This window comes from Sprattus sprattus (assembly GCF_963457725.1).
Source record: "Sprattus sprattus genome assembly, chromosome: 3".
Taxonomy (NCBI): Eukaryota; Metazoa; Chordata; class Actinopteri; order Clupeiformes; family Clupeidae; genus Sprattus; species Sprattus sprattus.
The window spans coordinates 4,522,748-4,538,625 of NC_137922.1; the positions used below are offsets into that span (position 1 = coordinate 4,522,748).

General features: G+C 41.1%; 1 protein-coding gene across 2 annotated transcripts in view; it reads right to left on the reverse strand.

Moving 5' to 3' along the window:
• The window catches only part of rasa3 (RAS p21 protein activator 3), a 61,245-nt gene that overhangs the window by 12,252 nt on the left and 33,115 nt on the right, over positions 1-15,878 (reverse strand). For both annotated transcript variants that reach the window (XM_080833860.1, XM_080833859.1), the window contains exons 7-18: positions 15,417-15,489; positions 14,751-14,824; positions 14,494-14,598; positions 14,203-14,359; positions 8,337-8,485; positions 7,207-7,321; positions 6,928-7,002; positions 5,973-6,096; positions 4,277-4,383; positions 3,983-4,060; positions 3,414-3,491; positions 3,089-3,162 (exon numbers count right to left, since the gene is read on the reverse strand). In XM_080833860.1, coding sequence (XP_080689986.1) covers positions 3,089-3,162; positions 3,414-3,491; positions 3,983-4,060; positions 4,277-4,383; positions 5,973-6,096; positions 6,928-7,002; positions 7,207-7,321; positions 8,337-8,485; positions 14,203-14,359; positions 14,494-14,598; positions 14,751-14,824; positions 15,417-15,489 — 1,209 coding nt within the window. The remainder of the gene's footprint in view (positions 1-3,088; positions 3,163-3,413; positions 3,492-3,982; positions 4,061-4,276; positions 4,384-5,972; positions 6,097-6,927; positions 7,003-7,206; positions 7,322-8,336; positions 8,486-14,202; positions 14,360-14,493; positions 14,599-14,750; positions 14,825-15,416; positions 15,490-15,878) is intronic.

Below are 15,878 nucleotides of genomic sequence, written 5' to 3' on the forward strand. Positions count from 1 at the left end.
CTTATCTGCACCTTACCCTGACATGACTTTGTTCCGTTAAGAAAAGGTGTACACTCTTTTTACTTATCTTGTGCTGGCGACTAAATTGTCTCTGATTCTCCGCCACTTGGCGAGTGACATTGCGGAGCAAATCTCCCGACTATTGCGCCCGTCATGGTTAAAAATAGCTTTTTAATACAATAATTTAGCCAGCGAATACATAGTTCTAATACTTTGCCGGCGAATACAAAGGTTATAAAGTTCTAATATTTCGAGCGCAATTTTAAAGTTGAAACCGACTTAGTTGACCACACGCAAGTTAACGCAGTTAAACGAAAGCTAAAATAATGTGCTGATTCATTGCCGTTGCATCACCTCAAGCAAAGGTGCAGAGAACATCTAGGGTGGAAGAAACAACAGCCACAACATCAGCTACAGCTTCACCAAGGGCATGTTGCAGTAGGTGGCTCATTTTATTTTGTGTAACACATGTATTCATAACATCAAGCCTTTCGCCCACTACACAGTGTCATGCTCCGGTAAGTTTTTTTTTCCTTTGCTCTCGCACGCCCCCTTCAGTGAAGCAGAGGTACTGTTTGCCTTCCCTTCGTTTTTTTCAATGCGGTTTTTTGTCAGATCAGTAAGACTATAGTATAATAAGCTTTTGAATATCCATGCTGTAGTGTTAGTTGGACAATATTTATCTATCATATAAGTGTCATTTAAAAGCTTAATTTAGATTTTTTTTTTTAGTAGCCTAGACCTAATGCAGCGCTTCTTATGAGGTTAAATTAATTCATCTGAAGTACATTTTTAATAGCCAACTCTTGAATGTGCTTTAAAAAATTGTGGTCATGCAAAAGTAAATTAAATAATGACTGTATCGTGAAGGAGGGCCTTTAAGGATTCCCGGGTATAGCATACAGCGCGTGTTGCGGAAGTCACCAGCCAATTGGGCAATATTGGTTGATTTCTTTTAATCCATTCTGAGAGTGATTAACAATGATATTAAAATCATAGGTAAAGATTGTTTATATCAAACAATGTCAGAGTAGGTCTGAAATGGCAGGTTTAATTTTGCCCGGTAAAAAATATGATTGGCTGGTAAAAAATGTCATGTTGTCTGGTAAGCCAAAAAGTTAATTTCGAGCCCTGATTACCTTAATGGAATTCATTGGTTATATTCATTTATACTGGAACTTGATATAAAGAAAATAAATCGTGGTTGAAATCGAAATCGCAATCTCTACCAGAAAAATCGCAATTTCAATTTTTTCTTAAAATCGTTCAGCCCTAGTGGACATTAAGACAAGTCAGTACGATTCTTCATCCAAAAACAATTACAGAACTTGTCCTTGTATTTCTAGTGAACTAAGACAAACCTAACAAGGACAGCTCTAATCGTTAACCAGGAACACAACACAAGGTTGACTCATCAAGTGTATGTTAAGTCACTTGAATAATCACTTAGGACTGGGAACCAAAAACACAGCTCACAACAAAGGTTCATGAAATGACATGCTTGGCTCTGTTTTCTTTTTTTATTATTATTATATTACAATAGGGCCATTCATCAAATGCCTTCTACTTTCACATTTTTGGTTTGCCTTATTTTTTATGCGATGGTGGACTACAACCATAGAGCATAAATGTAATATCACTATAAGTTACCGAAGAGCACTCTGGTACACTTCCATTTCCAACATAAAATTAAAATGGCTGCAAACAGAAACGAGCCATAGCTTTGAAATAATGTAAGCTTCCTGTTTTTGCAACAATAAATACTATTTTGTAAGTGCGAGTTTAGTACAAGTTAGAGGAAGAGTTGAAGAGTTGGGTCTTCAAGAGCTTCTTAAAGGTAGAGAGGGATGCCCCTGTTCTCGCAGTGCTAGGCAGCTTGTTCAACCAACGTGGAACTACTAAAGAGAATAGTCTAGAGATTGCCATACTTGCACAGTTGGCAGTGCTAAACGAAGCTCATTAGACAAGTGCAGCATCCTGGGGTTAACATCTGCCCTTACAAGAGCATTTAAGTAGGTGGGAGCAGAACCAGCAATCACTCTGTAAGCAAGCATAAGTGACTTGAACTTCAACAGTACAAGATTACTCATGTTTACTGCTCTGAATATTAACGAGAACCAGTGATTTTGGAAAAGAGTTCAAAGGTCGGGCCTGGTTTCTAGTGACCAACCAATGCATGGCATTTCATTTTTTTAAATGGTGAACTCTTGGGTTGTTCATATGGGGTGGAAAGGGTCAAAGGTCAGGGGTCACACAGAGGTCACAGAGCTAACCTGTCACAGGACCGTCACAGGGCCTCTTACCTGCAGGAACCCTTTCCATTCACTCTCTTAACTGTGAGCTTAACACTCCTTTGCCCAGGAGAAAAAATACAAGCAGCAACATCATGACTCTACATTTGGAAAGAACTAAAAAGCAAATAAAAACCTGTAGACATGTGCCCAGACATAGTCATATATGCCCACTGCCCCGCACACAAAGGCACACTGACATCTGTATACTGCAGATTAACTTCATAACGGAACACTTACATCTGTACACTGCAGATTAACTTCATAACGGAACACTAACATCTGTACACTGCAGATTAACTTCATAACGGAACACTTACATCTGTACACTACAGATTAACTTCAAAACGGAACACTTACATCTGTACACTGCAGATTAACTTCATAACGGAACACTTACATCTGTACACTGCAGATTAACTTCATAACGGAACACTTACATCTGTACACTGCAGATTAACTTCATAACGGAACACTTACATCTGTACACTGCAGATTAACTTCACAACGCAACACTAACATCTGTATACTTCAGATTAATTTCAGAGTAACATCCTCTGTGGTACGAATGCTAAACTTTTCAATGACTGATTCTCCATCCACACCCACCTCCTCTAATCCACTCATCAGAATGACTGCACTCTACATCTCCTAACATTGACTCTCGATACTCTGAATAGCTCTTTCATTGCTTACAGCCGGGCAGGTGGGGTCTGTGCCAAGTATAAGGCTCTCCACCTGTCATTGACACATACTAATATGAATGGTGTTCATTGATCATTTCATAGCCTACATACCCCTCTTTCAGCATGATGGGTGTCTCAATGCTCCTCTGGTCCCATTGGCCAGAAGAAGAGATTAAGTCCAGAAACTGAGGAGGAAGATGCAGAATCACATTTAGCTTCTTTATGTGACAGCATTTGACAGCTTCCTCCACACCATAACATCTTTAAAAAAACAGGTGCATTCTGTCATACCATCAGCGTGATAGAAGCCTCATTAGTCTCATTTTAGTTTTTAAAATAGAATACAGAACCAAGACTTCAGAACTAGAACACCTATTCAAACTTCAGGAAACATAGAACGACTGCACTGAGATGAAAGAACGAAAGAAAATCTGACATTTTTCACGGCATCTGCATATTTCTGCTCGTTGAAGTAGTCATGAAATGCAGCCATGTAGGATTCTTTGAAGCTAGCCTGGAAAATAGAGAAAGGGAAAGAGAGGGAGACACCAATATATCAACACTATGGTCTTCAAGTACACATTAATACATGAATATTTCCCACCAGTTTGACATTGTTATGGTATCCATAATTCAGGATTGCAGCCAGATGCACCGTGAAACACTAGTTAGCACATTACAGTATTGTGCTTGAGAGATTTCTCACACTACTTAGCACATTACAGTATTTGTGCTTGAGAGATTTCTCACACTAGTCAGCACATTATAGTATTTGTGCTTGAGAGATTACAGATTACTCACACTAGTTAGCACATTACAGTATTTGTGCTTGAGAGATTACAGATTACTCACACTAGTTAGCACATTACAGTATTTGTGCTTGAGAGATTACAGATTACTCACACTAATTAGCACATTACAGTATTTGTGCATGAGAGATTACAGATTACTCACACTAGTTAGCACATTACAGTATTTGTGCTTGAGAGATTACAGATTACTCACAGACTTGGACTTGGCAAGGCTGCCCAGGGTCTGGATGGTCTTGGAGATGAGTGTGAGAGTGCGGGACGTGCAAGGGTCCTGAGGAGAGTGTGAAAATGTGCACGAGTACAAAGTGAATCTCTGTGTGTTAGTGACAGTCTGTCTATTTCAGTGTGCTGCTTGCAAACCTATTTTACTCTGAATTTCACAATAAGGAAAACTTATTTCACTTATATCACTACCTTTAATAACACCAGGACATGGACTATCGACCTGGACATGAGAATGCAGTGGGAGAATGCCAATGGCTCTTACCGGATGGTGAGGCCGCAGCTGGAACAGGTTGGGGGAAAGGATCGCCGGGGCAAAGAACCGCAGAAAGATGAAACTGCTAACTGCTGTGTATCTCACATCCTGGTCAACTGCATGGACATGAACACACAAAGACACTCATTAAACTACTAACTGCTGTGTATCTCACATCCTGGTCAACTGCATGGACACGAACACACAAAGACACTCATTAAACTACTAACTGCTGTGTATCTCACATCCTGGTCAACTGCATGGACATGAACACACAAAGACACTCATTAATTGTCAATTAATTTTACATGCACACTTAAAAGTAACACAAATGCTTAACATTCGATAAAGTCATAAATAAACTTCATCTAAAACAAACTCAACTCTCAATAGTGAGTGGTACCAGTAATAAACAATATTGGAATGGAAACTGATTTCTAAGTCTGTACCCCCTTTAAACATAGACTTTTGAAAAGATGTTGGGGTGCACATATAACCATTCACTGACTGGCTGCTTAGAAAAATAGGTTGCAGTGTGAGATAATGGCCAGCAGGTGGGAGGGTGAACCAAACATACAGCATCAGTCCACTGACAGGAACAGAACACACACACATGGACTTGGAACCAGACCATTTCAAGTTTTAAACATTTGTTCTGTCTCAGACTATTCTCCCCCTATCCCCCTCCCCCCCTCGACACAATTATCACAATGACAAATAATAAACCCCTACTATGTTGTTGTTATTTTATTGTGAATGCATTTCTACACCCACTGGCCTATTTGTATGTATGCATAGATGTTTTTGCTTCTTGCATGCTAGCATGTATACTAAGGGTGTTTAACATTATCATATCTGGCAATTAATTGCATTTTTTTAGTAAATATTTGACTCCAGATTTGATGTATCTTCTTAACATGTTGGGTCGCTGATTATGGCATAAACCATTTGAGTTTCACACTCACATGATGCAGGTGAATGTAATGCTTCTGCGAATCCCTGAAGATTCTTAAAACATTTACATAACTAAAATGATTTTGTGGCTGTCAGCACTAGTTAAAATGACAAACATTTGTAATAAATTGAAAAATCATGATTGAATAAGTCGTGCCTCAAGAATCATGATCACCTGGTGATCCACTACTAATGTAATGTCCACCTCTCACTGATGGATGAATGATCTAATGTCCACTGATGGATGGATGAATGATCAAATGTCCACTGATGGATGGATGGATGATCTAATGTCCACTGATGGATGGATGGATGATCTAATGTCAGTCCCTCACTGATGGATGGATGAATGATCTAATGTCAGTCCCTCACTGATGGAGGGATGAGTGATCTAATGTCCAGTGATGGATGGATGAATGATCTAATGTCAGTCCCTCACTGATGGATGGATGAATGATCTAATGTCAGTCCCTCACTGATGGATGGATGAATGATCTAATGTCAGTCCCTCAATGATGGATGGATGAATGACCTGCGTGCCTCTTTATTCTCTTGCTTCCCCTCCTTCACAGTTTTGCCACTTCTCTGAAATTACCTTGAAACCGAGTGGCAGCAGACTCCCGCAGTGAGAAGAAGATGTCACACATGACACACCACACACACACACCACACACCACACACCACACACACACACACACACACACACACACAGCACACACACACACACACACACACAGCAGAGCACACACACCTTGAAAGCGTGTGGCAGCAGACTCCCGCAGTGAGAAGAAGATGTCACACATGACAGTTGGGCAACGCACGCCAGACGTGGTGATGACATTAAAGATGCGATCAACATACTGCCGCAGGTTCTCCTGAGGTACAGAGAACGGGGGGGGGGGGGGGGCAGAACTTCAGTAAATTATTGCCACTTATGTATAACAATACATCTCTGTCTAACCTTGAACCTTGTATGATTGTGTGTGATGGCAAATCCCTGAAGGGACTAAATAGTCTTGATTTAATTAACAAGAGGTAAATTATTGCCACTTATGTATAACAATACATCTCTGTCTAACCTTGAACCTTGTATGATTGTGTGTGATGGCAAATCCCTGAAGGGACTAAATAGTCTTGATTTAATTAACAAGAGGTAAATTATTGCCACTTATGTATAACAATACATCTCTGTCTAACCTTGAACCTTGTATGATTGTGTGTGATGGCAAATCCCTGAAGGGACTAAATAGTCTTGATTTAATTAACAAGAGGTAAATTATTGCCACTTATGTATAACAATACATCTCTGTCTAACCTTGAACCTTGTATGATTGTGTGTGATGGCAAATCCCTGAAGGGACTAAATAGTCTTGATTTAATTAACAAGAGGTAAATTATTGCCACTTATGTATAACAATACATCTCTGTCTAACCTTGAACCTTGTATGATTGTGTGTGATGGCAAATCCCTGAAGGGACTAAATAGTCTTGATTTAATTAACAAGAGGGACTATGTTTTATAGTTTATCTAGTTGAAACAAGACTTCCATTGCAGCAAGCCGATTGCAGTTATCATTATTGAATCTGCATGTGCATGTCTCTCTCTCGCTAACACACCTACTTTGAACAAAACAAACAAAACATTTCACTGACCTTTATAATAAAGTTCAATAATTACTTGGAAAAACACACTCATGCACACTCACTCTGTTGGTCTCCAGGCTTTCTGATTCCTTCAATTTGACGGGGTCAATCTCACAGGGCTTGCGATCTGCGCAGATCTGCTCAAAATCAGAAGAAAAGTTAATTCAAATGGAGGTAAATAGACAAAGAAGAAATTAAGCATGTGAAGTACAATGTGTGAGAGAGCCTTAAAGGGAGTTTAGAGAAATCATTTTTGTCAATAATTTTGGTTTAATTTATTTTCATTTTGTACATTTTGTAATTTTAACAATTAAAAACCTTTTAAGATGAAATGACCTCACCTCATCAATGATAGGTTTCAACGTGACCTGCAAATAGTGCATCCCTGCTAGTTTCATGGTTTCATCGATGCATTTGGATGTGAGTGAGTTTCCTCTGAAGATGGTGTTGGGGTCCCTACAATAGCATGACACTGTTATTATCAGCATCAATATGGACCCTGATGTCATTGATGGGCAACGAGGCTGGAAACAATGCAAAGTACATTGTTCGTGACCTCAAGGTCATTTACTAACATCATTTTGGTACTTTCATAACACGAGCACGTTTCTGAGCCTGAACCTGGCTGGGTCAGTGCATGCTGGGGTGTGTCCATGAACAGACAGTTCGTTCCGTGTATAAATGACTTCCTTCAAAGCAACACCTAGACACCTCTAAATATCCTCCACTGTAGAACACTTGCTGAGCTCTGTATTACTATTGTGTGTGGTTAATAAGGTATAGACGAATCTTTGTAACTGGCTAATAAAGAATGTCATCATTGCCACCTCCACTCATTACTCAACCCATATCTGCTTGACTGTGCCCTGCTTTGTGCGAATGGAAAGAGAAACTCTCACGGCACGTTTGCTGCTGGTCAAAGCTTGTTTGCGGTGCTCGTTGCCCTCTGGCATTGGAGTCACATGCGTTAACTAACATTTGTTCACTGGTAGACATCTCCTCCCTCACAGGTAAAACTAGGTGCAAGGCACTATATACACACTTGGGGAATTGTGTTTGGTGGTATGTAAGACACTATATACACACTTGGGGAATTGTGTTCGGTGGTATGTAAGACACTATATACACACTTGGGGAATTGTGTTTGGTGGTATCAAGACACTATATACACACTTGGAGAACTGTGTTCGGTGGTATGTAAGACACTATACACACACTTGGGGAATTGTGTTTGGTGGTATGTAAGACACTATATACACACTTGGGGAATTGTGTTCGGTGGTATGTAAGACACTATATACACACTTGGGGAATTGTGTTTGGTGGTATCAAGACACTATATACACTCTTGGAGAACTGTGTTCGGTGGTATGTAAGACACTATACACACACTTGGGGAATTGTGTTTGGTGGTATGTAAGACACTATATACACACTTGGAGAACTGTGTTCGGTGGTATGTGAGACTCACTGGGTTCGGCTGACCTCGGCCTGGGCGATGGCGCTGACAAAAGGCACGATCTTTCCGCAGTGCAGGAAAAGGCGCACCAGGGGGATAGCGGCCTCCTGTTTCTCTCTGCACACCTCCCCCAGGATATGAGCTGCTGATGCTGACACAGGCTACAGCAAGGAGACGAGGTGTTAATACTCCCATACAGGCTCAATTCATTCAGTTCAACCAGGTTCACTACTGTTCATCTTTATTGAAATGGAGACATTTAGGGCCTGATTTACCTGATTTAACAGGATTGTGCCCATTTCAGGCGTAAAATAGCGGGTGTAAACATAAAACGGTATTTACAAAGGAGGCGTATTTGAGTAGAAGCACATATTACCGCTCTCTGGGTGTGAGCCGCAAAGAGGTGGGAGGGTATAAGGAAACGTGGGTGTGTGCCGCAAAGAGAGGCGTTAAGTGCGCCTAATTATGTATTCCGTGGTATTTACTAAAACTGCCTGGCGAGAGTGCGTCTCTAATTTGCGGGTTTGTCTTAAACTTTGGGTGAGTCTGAAAACTTTGATATGGCAGCAGTTATTAGAACAAGGCGAACACACACACACAAAGACAACGCGCAGAAATAATTTTTTCAACACGAATAACACTTTTCCCCAGTTAAGCGAATCAGAAATCATTAGACGGTACAGGTTAACCAGCCACGCAATACTACAATTTCTGAACCAGATCGACAGACGACATCGTACCCTCCACCCGGCGATCACATTCCATTCCATCAGTTGTTAAACTCCTGGCAACATTGCAAATATTGGCCTCCGGATCACTTCAAACAGTTATAGCATCAGCAGTTGGTATATCTCAGCCTTCACTCAGCCAAATATTCACCCAGGTACTCGACGCATTGCTACGGCGCACTGGTCAATATATACATTTCCCCACTACGATAGCTGAAATTAGAGACATCAAACAGGACTTTTTTCAAATTGCAAACTTTCCGAACGTAAATGGAGGCATTGATTGCACCCACATCCAAACAGTCCCACCTTCAATCCACAAACACATTTACCAAAACAGAAAGCACACATATTCAATGAATGTCCAGGTCATATGTGATGCCAACATGACCATTACTAACGTGAGAGCCAAATACCCTGGATCTGTCCATGACAGTTTTATCTTCCGGAATAGTGCCATCTATCCAAGATTGATTAACAGGGATTTTGGAGAGGCCTGGCTACTTGGTAAATGTATTTGTTTCAGTGGGGATATATTGTAGTGAACCCATGTCCCTTGTAGAAATGATTAATCTCGCCATGTACACATCTATATTGTTATATTAGACAGTTTATGTATTAATGCCACCCAATAGCATATTCTTTATAATCGTGTTCTTTTAAACATCCCGCCGTAGGTGATGGCGGGTATCCCCAACAGCCATGGATAATGACACCTATACCGAACCCAGCATCGGCAGCAGAACAACAATATAACCGCGCGCACATTGAATCAGGTTCAGTGATTGAGCGAACGTGAACCAATATATCTATCTCCTCTTCGCAAAACCTCGAATCTCCATGGTGGCAGTACCATGCAGGCGATTTCTCCCGTCTTTTAACGGTGCGCTAAATAACACTAAAGGGCGGAGTAAGGCGCTGATTGCCCAGGTTTCATAAATACCACGGAAAATGTGGAAAAACACTGTGTGGTAAATTGCGCAATGTTATTGGAGCAATGTTAGTTAATCAGGCCCTTAATGTCTACAAACACCACACATACAGTGCCTTTACTGATAACACTACTTAAAGGTGCAGTATGTAATTCTAATCCAGTACACTTTCTGTCAAATTCAGAACTGCTCCTCATGGTCCTCTAACTACTCAAGTCAATCCACACACTGCTTCAGGAGCATGGAGGGGATGGGTGCCATTTGATTGTCTGTTGAGCACCAATAACAACAAACCTTCGCCAGAATTGCAGACTGCACCTTTAAGGCTACAACAGAAAGAAAAAGAGCATTCACACACTAACACACTGGTATGTAATGCACAGATCTATATACAGCCGCGGAAAAAATTAAGAGACCACTTCAAAATTATCAGTTTCTCTGGTTTTACTATTTATTGGTATGTGTTAAAGTAAAATGTACATTTTTGTTTTATTCTATAACCTACTGGCAACATTCCTACCAAATTTCAAATAAAAATATTGTCATTTAGATCATTTATTTGCAGAAAAATGACAATTGGTCAAAATAGCAAAAAAGATCCAGTGTCTTCAGATCTCGAATAATGCAAAGAAAACAAGCTCATATTCATTTTTAAACTACCGTACTTTCCGGACTATTAGCCGCATCTGAATATAAGCCGCAGAAGCTAAATTGCACAATTTGTACATATACAAGCCGCACCGGACTATAAGCCGCAAGTTTTTTATGTTTAATTACCATATGGTTCGTGCACAGAGGGGATTGTCGGGAAAGAGGCAACTGTTTGGGGAGGCTCCCATTTATTAACATTTGAACAAACAAGTTGCATATTTGCATAACGTTTTCAACCATTTAGTGCAATAGTAGCTACAGAAGCTACAGAACATAAAGCTACAACAACAAATAAAGTGCCTGTAACACGACAGTAAGTCTAAATTGCAGTAACACGGCTGCTTAAAATATACGGTTATCAGCCTACCAGAAAAGTTAATACCGTAATCCTCCTCTTCATCTTCATAAAGATCATCAACAAATAAAGTGCCTGTAACACGACAGTAAACCTAAAATTGCAGTAACACGGCTGCTTAAAATACGTTATTAGCCTACCGTAACCCTCCTCTTCATCTTTGGTGAAGTACACGGCTGTAACCAGAAAAGTCAAGTCATTAATCCTCATCTTCGTCTTCTTCCTCCGTACTAAAACCACAAAAGTCCTCATCTTCAGTGTCGGAAACAAACAGGTTCAGGGCTTCGTCAGCCACTCTCCCCTCTCTTTCGATGTCGCTCTCAAAACCAACGAACTCCTCTTCGTCACTGTCGGAATCGAACAGCCTCTGAAAGGCCTCAGGTGTGGCGGCGTCCTCCTCTCCATCACGCAGCAGTCCAGCCTTTCTGAACCCGTTGGTGATTGTGGATTTTTTCACACTCCTCCACGCCATCAGGATCCACTCGCAAACTTGTGTGAAAGTGGCTTTTCTCATGCGACCCGTTTTGGTGAACGATTTCTCGCCGCTCGTCATCCACGCCTCCCACTGAACGCGTAGTGCCACTTTGAACGCACGATTGACACTGATGTCCAGTGGCTGCAGATGCTTCGTTGTGCCCCCAGGAATCACAGCTGGAACGGAGTTTGTGCTCTTGATGGCTGCTTTAACCGAATCTGTGATATGCGCCCTCATACTGTCCAAAACGAGCAAAGCTTTTTTTTGCCGAAAGTATCCTCCAGGGCGTTTGACATAGCACTCATTCAGCCACTCCTTCATTACGCTTTCCATCATCCACCCTTTCTTGTTGACTTTAAAGGAGATGCCGTTTGGGATCTTTTCTTTTGGCATTGTAGTCCTCTTAAAAATCACCATTGGCGGAAGCTTCACTCCTGATGCTGTGCAGCCAAGAACACAAGTGAAATTTGTTCGCTCGTGTCCAGTGGTTCTCAACGTGACGGACGATTCACCTTTCTTGTTAACTGTCCTAGTGAGAGGCAGGTCAAATGTTAACGGCACTTCATCCATATTTATGATCTGGTCCGGTCCGATAGAATATTCCTCTATCTTTCTTTGTGTGAATTCGCCAAAGTTTGTTATTTTTTCTTGGTAGTCGGGAGGGAGTTGCTGGCACACAGTCGTCCGCGCCCTGATGGACAGTCCCTTTCGCTTCATAAATCTGAAACACCAGGATGGTCCACCTCTAAAATGTTCAATTTTCATTTCGGTGGCGACTGTTTTGGCCTTCAATCGGATCTGCACGGTGGAAACTCCTCGGCCGTCTGTTCTTTGAGTGTTCACCCAATCTTCGAGTCTTCAAGTTCGGGCCATTTGCTTTTGTGACCTCTGAAAGCTTTTTTTGACTTTTTGCATTGAGACAATTCTTCCTGCTGGCGTCTCCAACGTCTCACCATTGACTCGTTGATTCCAAGGTTACGTGCAGCGGTTCTATTTCCTTGGTTTACTGCCAAATTGACTGCCTTTAACTTAAACGCTGCATCATATGCATTTCTACGTTTTTTTCCATAATGAGGGTGTCTCACAAACTGTCTTGCGCTCGCAATGTCCGTCTTTCTCGCTGTCGTTCTGTCTCGTACCACTCGCGGTAGAAGTCTGCTTCGCGGCTACTTCAGCGTGTTGAAGCAAATGTGTAAACATTGTGGATGGTAGCCTAAACATTTTTAATTTTAATTTTTTTCTAAAAAGATTTCGCTTTCCCCCTAGTGGCCGTTAGCTGTAAAAATCCATAGACAAGCCGCACTGTTATATTAGCCGCAGGGTCGAAAAATGGGGAAAAAGTCGCGGCTTATAGTCCGAAAATTACGGTACACAATACTTATGCTTTAACTTAGGAAGAGTTCAGAAATCAATATTTGGTGGTGTTGATGAGTCCAATTTTCAGCTTTGCCCAACACATGGTCGTCTGATGGTTAGACGGAGACCTGGAGAGGCCTACAAGCCACAGAGTCTTGCACCTACTGTGAAATTGGACTCATCAGAGAAGATGAACTAGGAGACCCTCCAGTCCGCTTTGGTTCAATCCTTATGGTCTTTTACAAACCTCAGCCAGGCAAAGTACAACGTTGTCCCGGAAGAAAAACTTGCTTCCTTTTGCTCTGACAATGTTCCCCAACTCTGAGAAGTGTTTTTTCCAGCAGGGCAATGCTCCATGCCACACAGCCAGGCCAGTAAAGGTGTGGATGGAGTATCACCAGATCAGGGCCCTGTCATGGCCAGCCCAATTTCGAGACCTGAATCCCATAAAAAACCTCTGAAATGTGATCAAGAGGAAGATGGATGGTCACAAGCCATGAAAAGAAGCCGAGCTGCTTGAATTCTTGCGCCAGGAGTAGCATAAAGTCACCCAACGGCAATGTGAAAGACTGGTGGAGAGCATGCCAAGACACATGAAAGTTGTGATTTTAAATCAAGGTTATTCCACCAAATATTGATTTCTGAACTCTTCCTAAGTTAAAGCATTAGTATTGTGTAGTTTAAAAATGAATATGAGCTTGTTTTCTTTGCATTATTCAAGATCTGAAGACACTGCATCTTTTTGCTATTTTGACCAATTGTCATTTTTCTGCAAATAAATGATCTAAATGACAATATTTGTATTTGAAATTTGGAAGGAATGTTGCCAGTAGGTTATAGAATAAAACAAAAATGTACATTTTACTTTAACACATACCAATAAATAGTAAAACCAGAGAAACTGATAATTTTGAAGTGGTCTCTTAATTTTTTCCGCGGCTGTATGGCACCTTATGATACCGATACATGTTTAACAGAAAATATGCTTGATCACACAACTCCACCTCCATATAATATAAAATACTATATGCTTGAGGACACAACTACACCTCCACATAATATAAAATACTATATGCTTGAGCACACAACTCCACCTCCACATAATATAAAATACTATATGCTTGATCACACAACTCCACCTCCACATAATATAAAATACTATATGCTTGATCACACAACTACACCTCCACATAATATAAAATACTGTATGCTTGAGCACAACTCCACATAATATAAAATACTATATGCTTGAGCACAACTCCACATAATATAAAATACTATATGCTTGAGCACAACTCCACATAATATAAAATAATACTATATGCTTGAGCACAACTCCACATAATATAAAATAATACTATATGCTTGAGCACAACTCCACCTCCACAGAAGCTGAGTGCAGCACTAGGTCCCGGAGCGGGCTGTAGTGCTCGGAGGGGAAGACATGGTCCTCTGTGTAAACGATGTTAAGCCTCAGCGAGCCCAAGTCATCTGCCTTCACAGGTTTATTGCCATTGTCCCTTGGTTGCAGGAAGTACCTACGAGGAAACAATAGTTAAGACAACCCCACAAACGACATACTTACTGACAGACACAACTCTTATGACAGACACACTAACTGACAAACACACTAACTGACAGACAGAGCTCTTAAAACAGACATAGGACTCACCATGCATCATGGGTTCCTGCCTGTCCCAGTACCCTCAATGGCACTCGTACCCCCCCAAGGAACTCATCTCCAAACTTCAGGTTGCTGGCATTCCACAAGTCCACCCTGACGCACATAATACAGAATCAAGTCTGCATCTCAACCACCAGTGTATTACACCACACGTCACAGTCACTGGGAACAACGCACAGAACCCCCAAACTCCACTCATAAACATCACCACCAACATAACTTCACAGCCCAACAGTGCAACTCACCGCAGGGCCAGCTTGTCTACATCCTCCTCTTCCACATCAAAGTGTCTTCTGGTGTAGCTGAGGGGTCTCGTCACCTAGACAGACACAGCTTTGTCAGTGATTTAACATTAAATAACTTTTTTCATCATGTGTAATCAGCTACTGGCAGCTTTTAGCAGCACAATATTACACCTCATCATTTCATTAAAACATTAAAGCACAACATAACGTAGCAACATGACATGGCAGCTAATACGTTTTTACTGACTAGGCTAACAGAAAGAAGCCTAGCTTGGCATCTGACTTGTATCCTTTTGTAACTTTTAGCTCTCGCCAACGAGTAAAATCCATTCTGAGACTGACTCTTTTAACTGTCTCTTTTTCTTTTCTTATCCATGTTTTCCTTTGTTTCCTCATCACCTCTGTCATGATGTCCATACAGACAATACTGCACTAGCTTCCTCTTATAGCTCATGGGTCTAGTTGTTGTTGTGTGAGGCGGTCCCGCAAAGGTGCACCAGGCGTGCTGGGGCAGTAACACATATGCCATTCTCCGTATTCAGTCAGTATTAAATATTAAGTCAGTGTCAGCTAAATTATTTTGAAGCTGTTATTTTAAGGCAAAATTGTTGCATAATGTTACTTAAAAAAAAAGGGACAAAGGCAATTTCAAACCAAAACACTCACCTCAAAATAAAATACTTCGTCAAACTGAGGATTATTGGTTTTCCTCTTAACTTTAGTCTTCTTCGCCTCCGATCTTGGCAAGAAAGTGAAACAGGGAATTAATGGTCAAAGAAGTGGCCACATGAATGTTAAGGTGTATGTGACACATGCCATTGGGTTGCTTTCAAAGTTAAATATTCGTTCTTAAAGACTGCAATATTGATAGTCCTTGTGTCCCTTGTTATACGAGTGTCTTAAACACAGACAGTTAGTAATTTGAAAATGTTAACATAGATGAGCCAAAACCTTAGTACAAATAGACTTTATTGTAGTTATTTGGTAATTCTGTACAGTTAAAGTGCAACAGGGATCTCTAAGGCTGCCTCTAGGGAGCGGTGGCAGGGCTGCCTCTCTCCCTGGAGGGCCCAAGCAAGGACACAGCACACACACACAACACACACACCACACACACACAGCACACAC